The sequence below is a fragment of the Trematomus bernacchii genome, unplaced genomic scaffold (genome assembly GCF_902827165.1).
Source record: "Trematomus bernacchii unplaced genomic scaffold, fTreBer1.1, whole genome shotgun sequence".
In the NCBI taxonomy this organism is placed as follows: Eukaryota; Metazoa; Chordata; class Actinopteri; order Perciformes; family Nototheniidae; genus Trematomus; species Trematomus bernacchii.
In genome coordinates this window covers 2847756-2869012 of record NW_022987582.1, presented here as the reverse complement: position 1 = coordinate 2869012, position 21257 = coordinate 2847756, and the positions used below count along the sequence as shown (strand labels likewise).

Below are 21257 nucleotides of genomic sequence, written 5' to 3'. Positions count from 1 at the left end.
CGCAGCCCTACAAATGAATTGAGATTTCCACACAAATGTTCTTTAGCAAGTGTGCAGAGTAGTGTTGATTTAAAAAAGCAATTTGAAGGTTGGATATTTGTAAACCTTTTTTTGTGTATATATATTAATAATTTAAGATGTAAATTAATTCCAGTTTATTTGTAGTACTTTTTATTTTTATTGTGACATTTGGTGGCATCAATGTGTGCATTTGATACAGATAATGGAGCAGTTGCTTTAGGGCACAGTGTAGGCCTATATCCCTTAAGGTCAAATAATGAGATCCTCGACCTCCGCCCCCCTCTCGCACATCCACACAGAGCCCCCCCACATATCAAATCCCAACTTAACCCCTGAAAAGCAGTGGTGCAATCCTTAGTCCACCGAACTGCAGACCCCCTCCCCCACGACTACGCCTCGAAATCCTATCCATGTTACAAACAGGATCGGTGACAAAGCGCAGCCCTGGCGGAGTCCAACCCTCACCGCAAATGGGTCCGACTTACTGCCGAGGACCCGGACACAGCTCTCGCTTTGGGAGTACAGAGATGGGATGGCCCTGAGAAGAGACCCCCTCACCCCATACTCCTGCAGCACCTCCCACAGTAACTCCCTGGGAACCCGGTGTGCCACTCCTTCGGTACTGTTTCCGACTTCCACGCAACGTTGATGAGACGTGTCAACCATGACAGTCCCTCAACACCCAGAGCCTTCAGCATTTCTGGGCGGATCTCATCCACCCCCGGGGGTTTGCCACTGTGGAGTTGTTTGACTACCTCAGTGACCTCCCCCCGGGAGATTGGTGTTGTTCCCTCGTCATACTCCAGCTCTGCCTCTACCATAGAGGGCGGAATTGTCGGGTTCAGGAGTTCCTTAAAGTGTTCCTTCCAACGCCCTAACACTCCATCAGTTGAGGTCAACAGCGTCCCATCCTTACTGTACACAGCTTGGATGGTTCCCTGCTTCCCCCTCCTGAGGTGTCGGACAGTTTTCCGGAACAACTTTGGTGCCGCCCGAAAGTCCTTTTCCATGTCTTCTCTGAACTTCTCCCACACCCGCTGCTTTGCCTCGGCCACGGCTGAGGCTGCTGCCCTTCGGGCGTGTTGGTACCTTGCAACTGCCTCGGGAGTCCCCCGGGATGACAAATCCCTGAAGGCCTCCTTCTTCAGTTGGACAGCTTCCCTGACCACCGGTGTCCACCAGGAGGTTCGAGGGTTACCGCCCCTTGAGGCACCTAAGACCTTGAGACCACAGCTCCCCGCCGCGGCTTCGGCAATAGAGGCTTTGAACACCGCCCACTCTGGTTCAATGTCCCCAGCCTCCACCGGGATGCCCGAAAAGCTCCGCCGGAGGTGTGAGTTGAAGGCCTCCTGAACTTGGGCCTCCTCCAGACGTTCCCAGTTCACCCGCACTACACGTTTGGGCTTACCAGGTCTGTCCAGAGGCTTCCCCCCGCCACTCGACCCAACTCACCACCAGATGGTGATCAGTTGACAGCTCCGCCCCTCTCTTTACCCGAGTGTCCAAAACATACGGCCTCAGGTCCGATGATACGATAACGAAATCGATCATGGACCTTCTGCCTAGGGTGCTCTGGTACCACGTACACTTATGAGCATCCTTATGTTCGAACATGGTGTTTGTTATGGCCAATCCATGACTAGCACAGAAGTCCAGTAACAAACCACCACTCCGGTTCAGATCAGGGGGGCCATTCCTCCCAATCACGCCCCTCCAAGTGTCTCCATCATTGCCCACATGTGCGTTGAAGTCTCCCAGCAAGATTAAAGAGTCCCCTTCAGGAGCCCCATACAGGACTCTTTCCAGGGTGTCCAAGAAGGCCGAATACTCTGAACTGCTGTTTGGTGCATAAGCACACACAACAGTCAGAGTTTTCCATCCCATAACCCGCAGTCGTAGGGAGGCGACCCTCTCGTCCACTGGGGTAAACTCCAACAAAGAAGCACCCAACCGGGGGCTTGTGAGTATCCCCACACCCGCCCGGCGCCTCACACCTTGGGCAACTCCGGAGAAGAATAGAGTCCAACCCCTATCCAGAAGTAAGGTTCCAGAGCCGACGCTGTGCGTAGAGGTGAGCCAAACCAGATCCAACTGGTAACGCTCCACCTCCCGCACAAGCTCGGCTCCTTCCCCCCCAGAGAGGTGAGGTTCCACGTCCCCAGAGCCAGCTTCTGTCGCCCGGGTTTGGTCCGTCGAGACCCTCTGCTTTCACTGCCACCCTTCTGGCAGCGCACCGACCCCATCGCTGTTTCCCGTAGGTGGTGGGCAAGCGGAGGTGTTGCCCACATTGCCTTTTCGGGCTGTGCCCGGCCGGGCTCCGTGGCAAGACCGGCCACCAGACGCTCGTCGACGAGTCCTCCTTCTGGGCCTGGCTCCAGAAGGGGACCCCGGGCTTCCTCCGGGCTTCCTCCGGGCTTCCTCCGGGCCGAGTATCCTCACTTCTTAGTTCGTCTTTCATGAGGTCTTCGAACCAATCTTAGTCTGGCCCTTTGCCTGAGAACAATTTGCCATGGGAGACCCTACCAGGAACACAAGGTAAAAGTACACTATTTACCTCTGAATTGTAGCAAAGTAGCAAAAGCAGAGAATGTTGTACGTGAAGTTAATGCAGGAGTCTATACACATGTAGAATAAGATAAATTCTATAACTGTACATTTTCAAATTGTATTCAATATATCATCGTCAGTATAGAGTGTGGCAATAATCAAACAAATGAAGTCTTCATAAAGAACCTCTGGAAAAACATCTTCAACTCACTTTCATCCAGCCCTCATTTTCTCTCTTTCCCTCAAGTTTCTAGCACCTCATAAAATGACCTACATTTTCTGATGCTCTAAATTCAACACAGTCAGTGTTCAAACATGGCTATTGCTAAATATTATTTAAACAAGAATGACATATTTCAAGTCCTGTGGCAAAATGTACAAGATAATGTTATTTACATGTCATGCGTGTGTTTGTTTGGTAGGTTACTGGAGACTTCAGTAGAAAGATGCCAGCTCTACTGACAGCTGTTCCACTTCTTTCCGAGGATTTTATATTTATTCTGTCCATCTGTACCGAGCCACGCTGACACACTGACAATCTGTAAAGACTTCACAGAACAGACGCCTGGCTCAATAAAAAAGAAACACAGAATTTTGAATTAATCCGGGCAAACCTAGATTTAGTTTATTGATGAAATACTATTACTTTTTAGTACTTGAATATGTCTTTTATTCTTTAAGGCATACTCTACTATGACATTTTATGCCATACTTCTGACATATTTATACTATTCTATATTTTTTTGCATACTAACAATGACAATCATGACATTTGATGGGTAAACTATATCATATTCTTTGTTTGGCATGCAGTGTGATTCTTTTTAACAAACTATACCATGATATTTTTGTGACATCTTTATGAATTACTACATTCAGACTTTTTAATTGGCTTTTTTATTACATACTATATTTTTAAATGTTTGTATTTTCATGACTTTAACGGCATATTATACTATTATTTTTTTTTTTGAACATTGTATATTGTATTTTTTTTAATGGCATACTAAATCAAGAATATTTATCACTAACTATTTAGATGGCTATACTTGGAATTCTTTTGGATTTCTTTTATGGGATAACTTTTTTGATATTTTATTTGACTAACATCCTTTTCATACCATTTGGCATTCATAAGCATTGAAACCACCGTCAAGCTGAGGCTTAGTAGCTTATTATTTTCTGTTGTTCTGACGTCAACGTATTTTTAAACAGCTGCTTGTGGTGATCAGTTTGACACGGACATCAACACTATGAGAGATTTCAACTGTAGTTTCACTTCAATGTTCTGTACAATAACTTTACTAAACTACACAACAATATATTAACTACTTAAAATAAGATCAACCTACAGCATTTAAGTTACATCATCACGTTTTAGAAATGATTTTATTATAACATAACAAGTCCATTAATTGACTTAGATTTTAAATGCAGTTCATTTACATAAATTAGTTGAATTTGTACTTTTACCAGCTTAATACTAAAACAAAACTTCCCCTTTAAAAAGTGTGATTCTTCACAATTTCAACATTTGAACCAAACATTGTAATAATTCTTAAATTATTTGAAATGAACTACAATAATATTAATTGCAGTCCTAATTATTCAAAAAGCAATAAGACATCAAACAAAGCTACTGCAGTTTAAATGTTAATGTTTATTGTGTCAGTGCATATCCGGGTATTAAAAACCAGTAAAAGCAACAGTACCAAATGAAGAATATAGTAGTAGTTAAACAGTGACACGTAAAGTAATGCTTGTTCCAACCCAGTCACAGTCCTCTGAAAGCTAACACAGTAGCCATGTATGATCAATGTTTTGCATTAAATACACAATTCATATGTACAGCTCAATATTAAAGCTTCAAATTATGTTAACTGCTTCATACTCTGTTTAGAAAAGTGCTCTGACTGAAGTTCGTGTATGGAGTAGAAAATATACAGACATTTCTAAATAAAGTGTTTGAGGTCAAAGCTATGATAAAAAACATGTTACAGGGAGGAAAGTGACCAAACTCTAAAGTGCTCACAGAAATACTCAGTCAAACTTGTTAATATTAAGTTATTCTGAGTGTAAACGTGCTTCAATACCAACAGATCAGCTAAGTGTGTCAAAAATGAAGACCGTGGTTGCATTTATGCGAGTATGTGCACTCACAGTGTGTAAAACGAAAACCAAATGTGAAATAAATTAAACATGTAACAAGAAAATCCATCAGTTATTCTGTGCTCTTTGATTCAGACCAGACTCCCTGAAAGCAGGAAGTCTAATCTGATTCACTGAAGGAGTTACCATCAACTATAGGCAGATATTTGCTGTAAATCAATTGCACAGATAGTAAAAAAGTGAAACAGTTTAAATGAAGCCTGGTGTTGCAAACTCACAGCTTTTATCACTGAAACGTGAATGAGACATTAAGTTAAACGTCTCTTTCTTTTGAACCAGGCGTGAGGACTTCTATGACAAGCCGTCACTACAAACTCTTAGTGAGCCTCCGTGAGGGGCGAGGTAGGGAGTACAAATACTGCACAACCACATACTGTAGCTTAAAACCCAGCCGTGGTGTGCAGGGTGGATATCAGGGGCTTTGTAGATCAAATATATTATCGTACTATCACCACAAACCGCACGGTAATATTTATTTTCTAAACATTACAAATCAATTTAGGCACTGGAGATCTGAAAGATGGTGTGATTAGTACCAACATCTCTGTCATTCATTTTCGCAAATGCCCAATGTGATGTCATTGGTCCAAATTAGGGATCAGGGTTAGGATGATCTGTAATTCAAGGGTCTGGATTGAGCTGCTGGTGCCATATTGCTCAGAGAAACAGCTCTGGTCAGGAGACGGCATCATGGCAGACTAGCCGCTACGGCGCCGTCCTTCTCTGCGCGGCCTCCTGTAGAGCCGGGCGGCGTTTGGAGGAGATTCAGGGAGGGGAGTGCTTCCCCCTGAGGAAATCAGCCAATAGGAAGCCAGAAGACGTTCCACAGGGCGTCACCCCCGAGCTCACTCACCCTTCTTCTTCAGGATCGTTGGAGTGGAGTCATTCATGGTCCTGAGAGTGACAAAGAATTAATGGTATGGTTGCATTTTTCTGAGTGGATTTTTTTATTTGATCTCTACCTGAGGGGGTGGTGCGGCCAGCTGGACGTCACCGGTGTGGGCGCTGCAGAGCTGGGGCTCATCAGCATGGCGCTGTAGATGTTGGCTGCAACGACCAGGATGCAGAGCAGGATGGGCCCGATGATGGCGCCCTCCAGACCCAGATAGTACGCTCCGCCTGCCACCGCCAGACCCGTCAGGTAGGGGTGTCCCCCTCTGACACACAGAGACAAGAAAACAGATCAACACAAAGAAATTGACGAGAAAATATAATAGTGGACTTGGTAGCCGAGTAGTTGCCAAATGACCGCAACATGATCGATTCCAGCCTTCATACCCTTACTCTCTTTCCCCTTCGTCACTACTAACAATGTAGATAATTGCGTTATGGCAGGCATCCATTTTGAATGTAGAGTTGTAAATACACAGAGGGGTTTAAACATTTACCCTGATTGCTGCTGCATTACCAAGCAATACATATCACTTTGATTAAGAAAACACTATTCAAGTTGTTTATTTATCCCGTGGCAAACTCAAGCCATAAATGCAAAGTATGCTTTCAAAATACTAAATAATGTGATGTACTTCTGTATTTTTCTGACTGGAGTCTACTGGACCAATATGGTTCTGAAAGAAAATTTAAGTCAAATATGTTTTTCTGTAGTCCTTCCCCCCCCCCCCCCCCCCATTCCCCATATTAAATATGTGTTTCCCCTTACCTTAAGACACATCCCAACTAGTCTTTTTAGTGACATCAAATCAATAACTCAACCTTAGTGAGAGGAATAATAAAGGGCAGCACTACAGGAAACACAACTCAAAGAGGAAACAGATGAGATGCAGCATAATCTAGCTTGTTGTCAGGGGTTGTTTTTTTATCAGGTTTATCTCAACAGCTGTTTCTTAAGCTGAGCAAGGCAAATGCACACACTTTCGATAGACTTCACCAACAGAATGGTTTCCTTTCAAAGCCATATTTGGGTACAAACCAGGCAGCTGGTAACCACAGTGTCACGCGTACATACCCTGATATGTCAGAGTAGATGGCTGTATCTACAAAGTATGTAGGGAGCAGATGGCAGATCAGCAGCAGCACGGCCTTCACGCCTTCGCCCTGCACCAACCACAGGTCACACACTGCGGGCACCGCGGCCCAGTAGGTGCCCAGGAACGGCACCGCACCCAGGATGGCAGCCAGAGCTACGTGCCAGCAGAGAGGGATTCAGAGAGTGAGAAAACACTGAGCAGCTTGGCAGGTGCTGCTATGGCGACGACACAATGTGCTGTGAACATGCCGACTCACCAGAAGGAATGAACACTATGTTGATGCCAAAGATGGTGTGAGTGAGCCAGGTGTAGAGGCCGTAGAAGCCGGCCATTTTCAGAGAGGCGTCAAACACTCCTCTGAAGAAAAAACACAAGCACACACATGGTCAAAACAATTATTTAGATACGTGTTAAGGTAGTTAAATTGTTTTTGTGTGTGGCTACCTGATGGCTTCTTCTACTGACTGGCCTATGATATTTGAGGAGGGTCCAGGCTGGGAGAGGGGGGTCAGGCTGATCACCCATTTGACCGGTTTGTAGTATTCGCCGCTGGAGCTCAGCAGGTAGAAGAGAGTGGTTAGGAAGATCACCTGCGTAGAAACAAGACACAGCACTAATATGATGATATCTAGTTAAACTAATTCACATATTTCAACCTGTACTTCAGTTCGATCAAACATATTAAGGAACAGAGTACTCTTATATATATTTGGGGTGTTTACTTTACCACAAAAGCATTTATCACTTAGGATTAACATGACATTTACAGATTGATCAAGCTTTAAGATCTGTTGTAAATGCTCCCATTGAGGCCAGTCTGAGAGTCGAAAGAGGTAGCAGATGTAAACTTTAAAACACGTTTTTTTCTACAATGGAATTACAATTTCTTTGTTTTTCTAAATATCCAGATTTAAACTTGTGTTTAAATTTCACAGTTAGTGTGACATGTTTTATTGGGACTAGGTTAGGCAACGTGCATCCAAATGTGAAATGAACGTATATGTTGTTCAAGAGAGGGAAACAGACAGTATATCTGCAGATACTCAAATATGGGACATGAAAAAGTCGTACCGAGCCGACCCATTTTATACATACAAACCCACGTAATTGGTTATTTTTGTAAAGGGCTTCATACCAGGCTCAGGACAAAGTTGAGCAGAGCCGTGCCGCTGTGGAACAGGACGGAGAGGAGAGTGGTTGTCGTGGAGATGAGGAGGCCCAGATTTCTGCTCATTACCACCCACAGAGACTCCAGGATCTAAAAAACAACAGAAAACCTGTCACCCACAATAAATGTACACCTCTTTGAGACACAGTTATAAATATCTCAATGATTTCCGTCCTGTTGTCGACAAAGACATATTGCAGACCAATCAGCGCCTGATACAAAGGACAAACAAATGATGATGTAGCACCCCCTACGCTCTAGTCAAGCTATTTTTGTGAATGATGACCAACTCATCCATGACAGGAAAATACATGCTAAATATCTGCCTCACACAGAAGATATGGTCATACTTACAGACAGCAAAGTCTGAATATTTTCCTGCAGAAAGGAGGCGATGTCTTTCCAGTCCAGGATGTCGACCAGCCAGTTGTTCCCTCTCTGAGCCGTCAGCTTCTGACCGCGGGGGCGTCCAGTGTTGGTCGTGTTCTGGAAAATGAAGGGAATGTTTTACACATTATATTTTTAGGCGACAAATTTGTCCTCAACATTAAAAGTTAAATGGACTGGGCTGACCTTCACGAACCACGAGTGGTACAGTCTGTCCCAGAGCTCCAAAACCTGTTTCTCGATCACGGCTGTGTTGTTCCCCTTCTCCCCTAACATCTTATGCAGCTGTAAAAAAAAGAAGAAAGATTTAACGCAGATCAAAGTACTGAAGTATTAGAAATGTGCTTCCTTATTTTGACCGTTGTCCGTAATAATTCTTACCTTTTGTGTTATCCATTCTCTACCATGCTGATAAACATTGGTAGCAGCTGAATTTAGAGCCTTCTGCACCACACGAGCCTCTGGGAGCCAACTAGAGGAGGACAATGTGAGAAGAGGAAGAAAATATAGACTCCATACCATTTGTTTTAAATTAAACGGGGAGTAGACTGTCATACTTGGCCCATTCTGGATGGTTAGAAACGGTCTCATTGATTAGTTTACTGGTTACGTCGATCATGTGGACACTTTCATGGTGAACCTAAAAGATAAAAAGGGTACTTTGATATCCAAGTAGATGTCAGTGCATCTGAAATGCGTTAATGTTATTCTGAAGTAATAAAAATGCTACCATAGCGGTGAGCAGCAGAGCCATGAGCAGGGTCCCTGTCACCAGGAGGAAGATGATGAAGATGCTGATGATTTTATCCAGAGATCGCTCCAACCACACGATCATCTACGCACATAGAGAGGACACAGAGAGGTAGAAGAAAAGGGGGGAAACAGGGAGGAAGTCAGTGTGATTCTGAAGAGGTTCAAAACAAACAGTGATCAGACACATGGAGAAACCTGTCCTTTCCATGTGAAGAAGAAGCCATTTTGGATTTAAAAGCTGCCCCCTTGGGCCCTGGGAAAAGCAAAGTATACAGCCGAGAGAGCCTGAATATCTGCACACGTATGCATGCACACATCCTTACACTTTAATATGGAAACATGCATGTTCGTTTGAATGCATGGCCTTTGTCAGTATATTTTTATTTAATACAAAAAAACAATTACAAGCCCATCAACCAGTCCTTCAAAGTTCATTCTGTTGAAATCTTTTCACTCAGGTTTCTCTATGGTCCAATACTGCATCAGCATCCAGATTGCAAGAGTTTAATCTCCACTTGTATTATGTGTTAATGACACAAAATCACGTGTTGAGGGTCAAGTTACTGGAGTCAATGGCAAATTGCTGTTGGTTAATAAATTGACAGTAAAATTATATGGCAAAAAAGGCTCGGTTGCATTTTCCAGAATAAACTCCAGAATAAATATTAAATATATTAAATATTACTAGTGAATGTTTAACTACAGTCTTTGTAATCCTTACTTTACAGAAGGTGCTTGGCAGGCTGACTGATGTGGATTAAATCCAGTCAAAAAGATTGGTAAACAAAGAAATGGAAACTGCCAATCAAACAAGTAAGGACAGTCTGTTTAGAACCAATTAGCTCAAAATGACACTTAAGGCATTTACAAGACCACTAATAGAACATCTTAGTATATTTAGTGCGTCATATTGACAAACTGTTAAGTGTTTCCATTGTTTTGTCCCCACTCCCGCCAAAAAAGGCTCCTGAACCACAAAGGTTTCATGGGCAGTGTTTCTCCTACATCTCAATAAACTTGGTTAACATCAGGCTTATTGACAATATATTCAGAAACACTGCACTCTCCTCCCACTGTGCTCTGTCTACATCACCACATCAGCCATCTCTCCATGCAGCTCATACACTCTCAGGCAGAGCTGCCAGTGAGGTCACAGCAGGGAAGGTACGGGCGAGGCCGACGGACAAAAGAGTCCCACCTCCTCGACCGTAGCTTCCTGTAATAAGCAGGAAAGCGGCGAGAGGACAGACATGTAGACGAGATGAGGGGGAGGGTGGGGACAGTGAAGGGTAAAGCGCCAGTCCAAGCGTGTGTCCACACCTTCACACACACTCACACGTTCAGTATGTACAGGTTATTTCCTTATATGGCTTCTCTCGCTTTCTCCCACACACACTGCTTTGTGTCAGTCTCTCTTTCTTTCAGCACTCTGCTCCTCCAAATCATTACCTGCTTGTTAAGCCAATGCCAGAGCTTGGGGAGACAAAGAGACATTGGGAAGATTATTATTGGAAAGACCTGTGCACGGTTATCACATGTTCCTGAACAACAAGAACACGACCTCTTTGGGAGCAGGCAGTGAGGGGTCAGAAGTGGAGCGTGGCAGGCAGGATTTCATTACTTTGTGCGGAGCGGATATACAGTGAAGATGCTCATTATTGTGATTATAAACACACAACAACTATTTCCAGATAAAAAACATCAAGAGAAAGACATTTTTCAGTGCGAAGGCGTCACACTATGAAGTGGTTAAGATGAATATGTAATTCCTACAATTGCCTACCTTCCAACGAAGCAGACACAAAGAAACATGGTCATTTACTTCATGTTTGAGTTCACCTGACAAAGTCCAAAAGCCATCCTCTTTTCACCTTCTCTATCTGGTCCAATATCTGGGTCTTAGTCGTAAAATGTGCCACTATGTTCACCAGCTAGTTGCTCATTTGGTTTGTCTACCATTTGGTGCGGAGCAGGTTGTTTAAAGTCAGTTTAACACGTGTTTTTGGTGACTGCCTGCCACTTTTCTAATCATGTGAGCTGTAAGTTGCTGTTTTGTGCAACAACAATTAATCCAAATGTTGTAGAACTAAGAGAAACTGCAGAATATGGTATGTATAACATGGTGAAAATAAATTAACAAAACCCAGTTGGTTCTACTCCTAAAAAGCATTGAAACTTTGTTCCTTTTGTGGATCAGTTGTGTCAAAAATCAAAGTAAATACATGAGTGCAGTTTGTTGGTTTTTGAAGAAAGGAAATCATATTTGCAGGATGTACTAAAGTCCAGAGGCACCATCAGAAAAGATGATAGAAGAAAGGATTTCACAGACAGAAACCCATCTGAAACGTAATCCTTAGTTTCGAACCTCGGGCGATGTGGGGGGTTCAGTTTAGTGAACATTTGAATAACTCTTCACACAGAATACTATATATATATATATATATACTGCTTACAGTGTATTTTTTCTCCTACATTGAAATACCCAGTAGGCCCCGACTTAAAGTGTGTTGACAGTGACGACCATACCATATGAATACTAAAAAGACGTACCAGTGTAACAGAAAGTGTGTGTGTGCCTGTATGAGGGTGTGTGAAATCACAGACAAAGGACTTAAGGAGAGCTCCTGCACCCGCGGCACCTGGAGATCGCTCAGAGACGTTACCTTAGTGTCGACACGCAGCAGGAACTGAGCCAAGCCTTTGATTGGTCCAGGCAGCAGGGCCTCCTCCCGCTCTCGTCCATGCCTCTCCAGCACCGCCCACCACGAGAGGAGGGTCCGCGCTGCAAAGCCCTTCAGCCCGAAGTGGACCACCAGCTTCTTCAGCACCCACACTAAAGTATCAATGCATCATTAGTCAGAGAGTACAGTGGGTTGGACGAGATGCATGTGAGAGGGAGTGTGTGAATACATGTGTGTGTTACCAGCCACAGGGATAGGCAGCAGTTGTAGGATCCAGAGGTTGAGCCAGACCTGAACCAGCACAATGGCCCAGACCAGCAGAATGAAGTAGATATCACTGGCTCTGTGGGCGCTCTTCTCTTTCTGGAAGAGGCCGCCTGGTAGAGATCGAGAGCCCCGAGGAAACCCAGGCGTGGAGGGAAGAGGGCCCGCAGACGGTAAACCATCTTGGTGGAGAAGAGGGCGAGGGCACAGAGGAAGAAGAGAAAAGGAAGAAGAGAAGAGAAAGAAAGATCAGAGCAATGACGATGGACTATGGTTTGTTTTACAAAGTAAAAAACCACCATGGTTAAATGGTAAAGCCAAAGCAGAAGTGTCTTGTTCCTTAAAGGTTGCTGGGTCAGAGAAAATGTTGACTGTATGTAGTAACAATGCAGCTTCTATATTAAAAGTAGTTTGGAGATTAATATCCATTAACCATCTGAATCCCAAGCTCTTTCAAGATTTTAGTTTAATTCTGTTTTGAATTTTGGTTTGGCTTGTTTTTCACTGCAATATATATATGTTTGTATAATTCCTCCACCTCTATTGAACAATCACAATCATGGCTTGATCATTTGATTTGATGATAATTAGGTGGGAATGTTGATCACACATGATTCACTCAAATGTAATAATCCAATGAAATGTGTAAATGGTATCCTTTTGGCAATTTGTAAAAAAAATGCCTTTCAAACCCACCAACAGGTTACAGGGTTCAACACTTTTAAAACAGAATGCTTTATTGTCTGTTTACTTGATTAAGTACAGTATGGTGGTTGTTGACCTTCTCTAACAAACTTCAAAGTGAGCTCTCTTACCTGTAGTAGAGTTTTCACCCGGCTCAGTTTTCATCTTAAGGTTGCTACAGGAGATTGCCATGTAAATAGTGTTAGCAGCAAACGACAACACCTGCCCCGACAGCTCTCCTGGGGAGGTGAAGAGAGACAAAAAATACCAGTCACAAATAACAGCACAGCAAAAAGAAACACATTTTCTTGTGAGTTTGTGTGGTATTTTCACTGGCCTAAACTGTCCACCTCGTGTTTTAGGTAAAGCTTTACTAAGATACTGTATAACTAAATGTAAGTGGTAGCTCGAGGACTAGATTGGTCACATTATATCAAAGGTGTTTTTATTTTTTCTGCTGCTGGATGATAGTTTGAGAACAGGATTCTTTCCTATGGTCGTTCAACATATTGTATTTCAAGATGATTTCATACACCTTGATTATAAGGCTATAAATTGACATTTAGAGAACTTGTTGGCTTTCTTGCTGACAGTAAGATGAGAATATTGATACCACTCATATAATGTAATGCTGTATTCAGAAGAAAGTTAACTTAGCATGAAAACTGTAAACAGGGCTGCACCAGCACATCTGAAGTTCACAAATTAACATATTATATATATATATTTGACATGTACCAGCACTCTATTCAGTTATTTATGAATGCCCAGTTGACCGGGAGCAGAGGCTTCTTACTGTGGTAAATGTGGATGTGTGTGTGTTCATAAATCCTCACCTCTGCCAGGGACAGGTGGTTTCTCTTGGGATCCCACGATGATGAGGGCAACCACAACCACAAATATGGGCACCCTCCAGGAGCCGGTCAGAGACACTGAAAACAGATGCAGAAACCAGGGCAGTAATAACTAAATAAATACATCTCAATATTTTGGAGATACATTTTGCTCTTTACCTTCATGACATTTTGTTACATTATTTGTTATTTCTTGACAAAAATGTTTACATATGGTGCACTACTGTATAAGCTGAACGTATGTCTTGCTATAATTACAGCAATAATATTATTTATTCCGTAACATTTGTATAAGGATAGGTGCTAAACAGAGATCAGATATGTCTACAGGCTTGGGATAGCCCTATACAGTATGCTCTCTGTCACTTTTCACGCCCGGAGGTCAACAAGTGTTTTATGGCAAGCCTTAAGTGTGCTAAAAATACTGGGGACTTCATCTTACTATGAAACTCTGCATGTGATCTGTGTAAGGGGAAATAGAAAACTACTTCACTCCATTGACTGTGTAAAAAAAAAGGTTTGCTTCATTTTGTGAAGCCTGTTTCAAGCTACCTGCCTAGTATGTCGAATGTGAAGAAATGTTCCTAGGGGCAATGAAGGAATCTAAATGGAGTGTGGAATGAAACCAACATGTCTGAGCAGACTCTGCAGGCTTCCCCTCCTCCTCACACTCACCGGTGTAAAAGAGCAGGACGGCCCAGACAGGGAGAGCCACGGCCCGGAGGTAGTGCTCAGTGTTGGGACTCCACTTCAAACAAACAGCCAAAAAGTAGCCAAACACCACGGGGCACACCTGAGAGGGAGCAAAGAGGCAGAGTGGCACATAATGAAAATCTAAAGATGGTAATGGTTGCAATCAGATCAAGGTACATGTTGTAACCTCTGCTCATCTGATGCTTCTTCCAAATACAATTTGTTTATGATTTTCCATGGTGGTGATCATCTTACCAACAGACAATCTGCTGCTGTTTGGTAGGAAAAGCATGAAATATGATCCTTCAGTCTGTAATCAGATGGTCTCAAAGGTCTTACCCAGTTCAACTCCACACAAAGACATCTTTCGATGTAATTTAATACAATGTCCTCAATTCTGTTTTCGGACAAGGGCCCTGTGACAGTCTACATCTGCATTTAGAGAAAGGACAGGCTGTCTGAGGAGGAACATTTAATCTGATTTGTATTTAGTCAAAGCGTAGCTGGGCTCAGACCCTAAGGCTGTTTTGGAATAATAAGGTATTAATCGATCAGACACTGAAACAGCAGGAAATCTTATTAGCTAAAACACAAGTTTAGGCATATTTTCCAAGAAAAATAGATTAACGGTATAACCCATTATGAGACACGTTCAAGGAAATGTATTTCCATCTATTTGATGCAATTTGTTATTCTGCAATTCTTTGAACTCAGTTGTATTGTTTATTAACTACTGATCATACTGCATAATTTGTTTATCAATTGAACTCTTATACATTCATTATTCTGAGCTCATTTTAATCAAACTGGGAAAATAAGAAAAAAACATTATAAAAAACTCCTCCTTAACTAAATAATAACACATTTAAAGAAGAATAATTAACTTCAAACTTGTTGCTGATAAGACTACATTTGGTGAACTGCATCAATTTCAGAATGTTTTGTTTTGAATACATGTTTTAGAAAGAAGTATAGGCAAATCAAACGGAAAACGTATTATAATGTATAGTGGTGTAGACCAGCGGTTTTCAAAGTGTGAGGCGCGCCTCCCCTGGGGGGCGCCAGAGAGCTTCAGGGGAGGCGCAGCGTGAGAAAAAAATAAAGAGAAACAATGAAATCTAGCTCGTTAACTTCAGCTAACTTTATGCGAGCGGCAACATGGATCGATTTTTAGTGAAGTTACCTAAAGTGAGAGAGGAGACAGCGTCTGGCCACCCCAGTTGGCAGCTTTGTTTTGAAATAAAAGTTGTGGCTCATCGGACATTTATCAGAGAAAATCCCTGATGTCCGAGTGCAAGTGAATGCAGCACAAGACGCGAGCCTTGTAACCCTGGCGCGAGCGAGGAAATGTGATTGGCGGCGATTTCATTTGAACGGGCGGCAGAAAACGAGAAGCATTCGGACCCAAGTACACGGAAGGAATAAGGTATTTGCGGTCTACAATGACAGAGAAGAGACTGTCAAGTTTGGCTGTGCTCAGCATTGAATCAAAACGCACTAAAGCTTTGGATGTTAATACGTTTGTGAGGCGTTTTGCTGAACAAGATGGTAATCGCCGCATTCAGCTGTAATAGGCATGCCAACTTGATGCTCTGCTCACGGATGACTCGAGCATTAAAAACTGTTAAGATGATGACCTTACGTGTGTACATATATTTTTTTCTTTGTGGGGGTCTGCCCTGAGAAAGTCAAATAAGATGGTGTGTAAAACTACACTGCCCAGACAAAAATAAGTAACCACTTTGATTTAACTAGGCCAGTAGGTAAGGGCATTCCACTGGATAATAATACCCCTGCATTATAGCAACAACAATAATAATAATAATAATAGCAATAATAATTGGGAGGGGGGGCGCGGCTGTTCTTATATTCTCTGAGGGGAGGCTCACCTTCCCACACTTTGAAAACCCCTGGTGTAGACTGTAACCCTGTGTCCCAGCTACTCTCTGAGCTGTTTAGGGGGTCCAGCTGACAGAGCTCCACACTGACACATTGGGTCACAGAGGGTGTCTTGTCATCATTACAGGGTGGGGGGGTACCACTGTCCATTCACTCACCCACACAGTGTGGAAACAGTCCAGCACGGCCCCGATGACCGAGCAGACGTGCCCGATGATCACCTGCATGCCGATGACGCTCCAGAACAGGTACAGGAAGTACACTAGCGGCGCCCCGGCCCCGATCACCAGCAGCACCGTGAGCCTCTGCAGCACCAGCCGGCCCATCGCCTCCACCAAGTAGTTCACACACCACACCGGGATCAGCAGGGTCCCCATCACGATGGGCGTCCCGGTCTCCTGCAGGCCGCTGAGCCAAGAGCGGCCGAGCCGAGCCAAGGAGTGCTTGAAGGGGTGGAGGAAGGTCCCGCAGAGCACGGCCCACAGCAGCGGCCGGAGGAAGGCCTCCAGGATGAAGTACACCAGGACAGTAGCTCCGCAGCATATCGCCACAAAGATCATCGCCCCCGTGTTATAGAAGGCCTGTTTAATGTTTTTATCAAACTTCAGGGAGGACGGCTGGGTTAGCAGCTGGCTCACCATCCCGACGGCCGGCTGCACACTCTCGGAGAAGAAGACCGAGTGAGGCCGCCCGGAGAGAGGGCTGCCCGGGGGACAGGGGGCGGCGGTGCCCGGCACCGAGTCCTCCTCGTCTGCCATGTTCCCCGACTCTGCCTCTGTAGTCTACCCGAGGAATCCAAGCCGACGCGTGAGGGAGGAAAACATGTGACGTAGCGCTAACGAAAGGCCCAAGGCACCATGGGAAATGTAGTGAAAAGACAGAAACAAACGCTTCCGGTTTTTTGTTTTTGTTTGGATTATGTTCTTTATCTTTTAAAGTGTGGTGCTGCATAATGTTATAAATCTACTAAATAATTTACAACCATAATACTGTTGTTCCAATCTTCATTTCCGGCTGGTGTTGCCCCACATTGCTAGTATTTAAAGAATTACACATTTGAAAAAAGCAATGCACATCACAACAATTTGACTGAAGTTAGCACATAACTGAGTCTTACACGTAGCTTTTATGAACAAGAAGTGTTTTAATTTGGCCTGCTTAAAAAAGACAACAGTTGGCTTATTGATACAGTCACTATTAGGTCATAACAACACACATTTTAATTGACAGGTTTTCTTTTTCAGGTAAATGTTGCAAACACATTGTGTGCATTGAAGCCAAGGAAGCAGGGCCCTTGAAACAATGTTGGTGGTTGAATGCAATATAAACGTTAATTGTATTTAATTGTTAATATATGGCATCTTTTATTTTTCTTTAAACTACACCAAATAAAGGTTTGCTTTACCCTGGAAGACTATTTTTACACTTACAAACACAGTAAACATGTTGAAGAAGCCCCCGTGTTTTAAAAATACAGATGACAAGACGTTGGTCCTCAATGTCCCATCTTATAATTTTTTTGTAATTTCTATTAAAAATAATTTTCTATTCCCTTATATTGTCATGCACAGCACAATCTGTGTTGTCTTGAGTATATTGTATTCTTGCAGTCATGTAGCAGTCAGAGTGCCACAGTACTAATAAACAAACCCAATAGCCACTGTGAAATAAAAGAGAAAACAATCTTAAAGTACATTTTAGGAAAAGTTTAGTGCCAAACATAATGCTTTTGCAAAGTGAAATCTTGAAAACTATATTTTGTGATAGTAGGATCAGCAAATAAACCACCTTTTCTAGTTTCTCCAAAGCCTGGAGTCTATTTAAACATACAATGGTAAAGAGACATGAAGATAATGTGCAAACGGCTGTGAGCTACTTGTTTTTCTTTGTCCTTTTTTAGCCCGCTTTAGCCTGAGTCCAACACGAGGCACTGTCTCCTCATCACCATTGAATCGCTGTTTTTTTAATCATTTTCAGATTTCCAAGGGCATGCTGTATTTTGAAGACTTGTGAGATGTATCTGTTGTCGTGTATAGTCCTCTTTTGTAAATACTTAAAATCTATGATAAATACAGAAAATAGTTGACCTATTTTTACTATAACAATAATCTCAGAAAAAAATGTGTACTGACAACAGTACATGACACCTCTACAATATAGGTATAATAATTTGGCAAAATTCTGTTTATGAGTTATGTTTATAGACTTTTTTATGTTTAACATTTCTAATACAGTGTCTCTTTGTGCAAAGTTCACACTTGATTGTGGCATCAGACCTTTTTGTATTGCTGCTTCATCTTCTCTTCCATCTTTCTTCCACTATGTGCTCTGCTGTGCGTCATTATGGCGTTCCCATTAGTAGGTAGAAGGTGAGGGCTACAATAAGCAGTAAGCAGAGAGGAGAGTTGAAGGTCTGGTAGGCTGTGGAAGGCATGAAAAGGTCCTCGTACTTATAGATGCTGACCATGCGGTCGCTGACAGGCGGATTGTCGATGTCATGCCTCGTGATGGAACCTGTTGAAAAGGTAAGACGATGTAAGATGTCATGAAAAACAAAAATAGCACAAAGACAGTTGACTTGATGCTAAGCTTAATCCATTACCTTGTATAGCGGGTCCCCATGCAAACAGGTAATACCATGACAAGTGTAAGTCCACAAGTGTTTCCTCTCTGGGAACATATAACGGCCGTTTGAAACGGCAGGTCACCCGGTTGTTATCAAAAATGCCCTCTTCATCTCTAGCAGGGTTCCTCTTTATCTCCTTGGCCCACTGGCCGACATTGTAGAAGTGATGAATCCGTACACGTCCGTTATCGTCATGGACACAGCCCATGACATCGTCTCCTCCCTGAGGAAACAGGAAATAATTAGTTGCTTTCTTATTCCAAATAGCTACATATCATTTTTTTTTAATAAAGTTAGATTAAAATACAAGGTATAAATAAAATAACTAGGACGGATACTATTATTGTTCATGAAAGGACATTCAGCCCCTAGTGTTTTCTTTCAAATAACTGTCACAAGATTAGACTGGAGTTACAGACTGGAGGCAAAGCTATACAGTACTCTGATTCTCAATGCACATGAGTTGGTTTTCCACAAATTAAAGTCATCTAGGAATAGGCAAAATAGGAAAAAGTCAATATTTAAAATAAAAATGTCTAGCTGAGACTGCGGGTTAGCTGTCAAACTCATCTTCAACTTGTGGATATGTCAAAGTTCAATCTTGGGAGATAACTTTAGTTAGTCCTTTGAATGACTTAATTCAAAACTTTAGGCCATTTAGATTTAGAAATGACCTAAGCTGCATGGCTTTGGACTGTGGGAGGAAGTCAGAGGACTCTTAAAAATCAGACCACATGAGAACAACATGCAAACTCCTCACAGAAGACCCTTCTGCCCCCTAGCTATTAGACAATAACTAATACGATATATAGTGCCTAGCCTTGATTATGGGGTGTAAAACAGATGTTCACTATTATAATGTAAACAACTGTCTTAACTTCCGTGTTTTTAAACTAGTAACTTGGTCTCAGCAAAAGATTAGACTAAAATTTGATGTAATAACACAATGTGTGTGGTGCTATCTCTAAAACAGTATTACAGTCAGAGTTGTTGTTGTTGTTGTTGTTGTTGTGCAGCTGCTCACCATTTTCTTGTCCGAGGAGAAACCTACGGCCACCCAGCCATCTGTGTCTGCGCTCATCTCATACTCCACGTCTGTCCCGATGCGGCGATAACTCAGAAAATAGTCGCACGTTTCTGCATCACAACCTGGCTTCCCATATCTGTACATAAACAAATAAAAACGTTCACTTTTAAGCCACTAATGACGAACAGATCTCAGTTGAGAACATGAGCTTCACATGATAACATTAAGACCAAATGTAAACCTTTAAAATGAGTTTTATCCAGGTTTAAAAAAACAGAGACAACACAGTGGAGAGGTCTATGTTTAGCTCCAGCTTTCTGAAGTCCGGCTGCAGCAGCATCTAGGATAGGGCAGCCCTGGGGAATACATCTGCACCAGAGATCTGCTCAGTAAGTTAGAGCTGAAAAGCATGCACCCTTCTCTTACCTTATGCAGCCTTTGGTTACTCCACAGTCAACGACTTTGATCCTGGCAAAGGGATCTACTGGTGGGGCGGTGGGGAATGGATAACCTGCGAAATGCAAAATCAGCACTGTTGGTTCGGCACAAAAACAATTGATTGTGGCTAAGACAGTCAAAGGGGCCAACTAGAGGCCATCTGCACTGTGTATGTGTGTGTGTGTGTGTGGTGTGTGTGTGTGTGTGTGTGTGTGTGTGTGTGTGTGTGTGTGTGTGTGTGTGTGTGTGTGTGTGTGTGTGTGTGTGTGTGTGTGTGTGTGTGTGGAAGTGGGGGTTGACAGCTACCAATGGGGGAGCTGGCCTGGGTGCTGAAAGGCCTGTAACACTGTAGACAGGTAGAATGAACCACTACATAAACAGCACTTGTTCACTTTCTGCTTACAGTTAGTGTTTAATTTGCAGTGTTTATGCTTAACTCTTGTATAGATATGTGTGTATGGTGCATGACATGTAAACAAAACCCACCAACTAGCAATCAGTACCAATGCATTACATCCTTACCGTCATCGGACAGATGCCTGGACTCCAGGAACTCGGAGGCGAAGGTGCTGTAGGTGTCTTTGTGAGGCTCCTGGTGTCCCGGCTCTCCGTGCTCCCCGTGGCCGGACCTGAGTGCTCCTTCATCGGTGGGGCTCGGCGCGACCCCCCACCATCCGCTCTGTACCACCAGCGCCAATAACTGCACGAGCCTCCGCAGGAAAATCATGGTTCGATAAATTGACAAAAATGAAGCGATAAAAACAACTAAAGCAACTCGAAATCAAATCGGATCCTCATTATTGTTTGAATGTCGGTATCTTCACAGGTAGGGCCTTCCCATCGCAGCGTCACAAACATCATCCCCGCATCCCAATTGCCTGTTTGCTGTGTATTCGTATGGATGTGGGGGGATTCAGCGCCGATGACCGTGTGATTAAAGCTAATCCAATCCTAAATTACCCATATTTGTAATCGCACCGTCTAATTCAGCTAAACGATCATAATCCTCTTTGAAATCCGAATCTAGATTCATAGCAGTGCTCTTTAAGCTTCAAATA

At 43.0% G+C, this 21257-nt stretch overlaps 2 protein-coding genes across 3 annotated transcripts; both read right to left on the bottom strand.

Annotated features, from left to right (window-relative positions):
* Positions 1–4208: 4208 nt before the first annotated feature.
* On the bottom strand, positions 4209–17132 carry tmem245 (transmembrane protein 245). Of its 2 annotated transcripts, XM_034127386.1 has the most exons (18): positions 16267–17132; positions 14192–14309; positions 13499–13594; positions 12794–12901; positions 11957–12160; positions 11697–11866; positions 10483–10506; positions 9011–9115; positions 8838–8920; positions 8662–8752; positions 8467–8565; positions 8248–8379; positions 7861–7983; positions 7170–7315; positions 6982–7082; positions 6704–6878; positions 5700–5894; positions 4209–5631 (listed from the first exon to the last, which is right to left on the bottom strand). In XM_034127386.1, the coding sequence occupies exons 1-18, from the start codon at positions 16864–16866 to the stop codon at positions 5583–5585; spliced, it is 2619 nt and encodes an 872-aa protein (XP_033983277.1). In that variant the 5' UTR covers positions 16867–17132; the 3' UTR covers positions 4209–5582. The 2 variants fall into 2 exon arrangements, with proteins under 2 accessions (XP_033983277.1, XP_033983278.1); XM_034127387.1 differs by lacking the exon at positions 10483–10506 and having other exon boundaries at positions 16267–16866.
* Positions 17133–17232: 100 nt separating this feature from the next.
* LOC117480179 (DOMON domain-containing protein FRRS1L) lies at positions 17233–21257 on the bottom strand. The gene is made up of 5 exons (XM_034127388.1): positions 20722–21257; positions 20188–20272; positions 19759–19897; positions 18711–18957; positions 17233–18622 (listed from the first exon to the last, which is right to left on the bottom strand). The coding sequence occupies exons 1-5, from the start codon at positions 20924–20926 to the stop codon at positions 18450–18452; spliced, it is 849 nt and encodes a 282-aa protein (XP_033983279.1). The 5' UTR covers positions 20927–21257; the 3' UTR covers positions 17233–18449.

Bases quoted from the DNA above. Each gene is read 5' to 3' on its own strand.
- tmem245 (XM_034127386.1), bottom strand. From the start codon at position 16,866: ATGGCAGACGAGGAGGACTCGGTGCCGGGCACCGCCGCCCCCTGTCCC. The intron at 9,116-10,482 runs GTAATGATTTGG...CTATGTGCGTAG, and splicing joins GGCATTGGCTTAACAAGCAG to ATGATCGTGTGGTTGGAGCG. The intron at 5,895-6,703 runs GTATGTACGCGT...TCTGTGTGTCAG, and splicing joins ATCTACTCTGACATATCAGG to AGGGGGACACCCCTACCTGA.
- LOC117480179 (XM_034127388.1), bottom strand. From the start codon at position 20,926: ATGATTTTCCTGCGGAGGCTCGTGCAGTTATTGGCGCTGGTGGTACAG. The intron at 19,898-20,187 runs GTAAGAGAAGGG...GTTTATGTACAG, and splicing joins GTAACCAAAGGCTGCATAAG to ATATGGGAAGCCAGGTTGTG. The intron at 18,958-19,758 runs GTGAGCAGCTGC...CTGTTTCCTCAG, and splicing joins TCTCCTCGGACAAGAAAATG to GGAGGAGACGATGTCATGGG.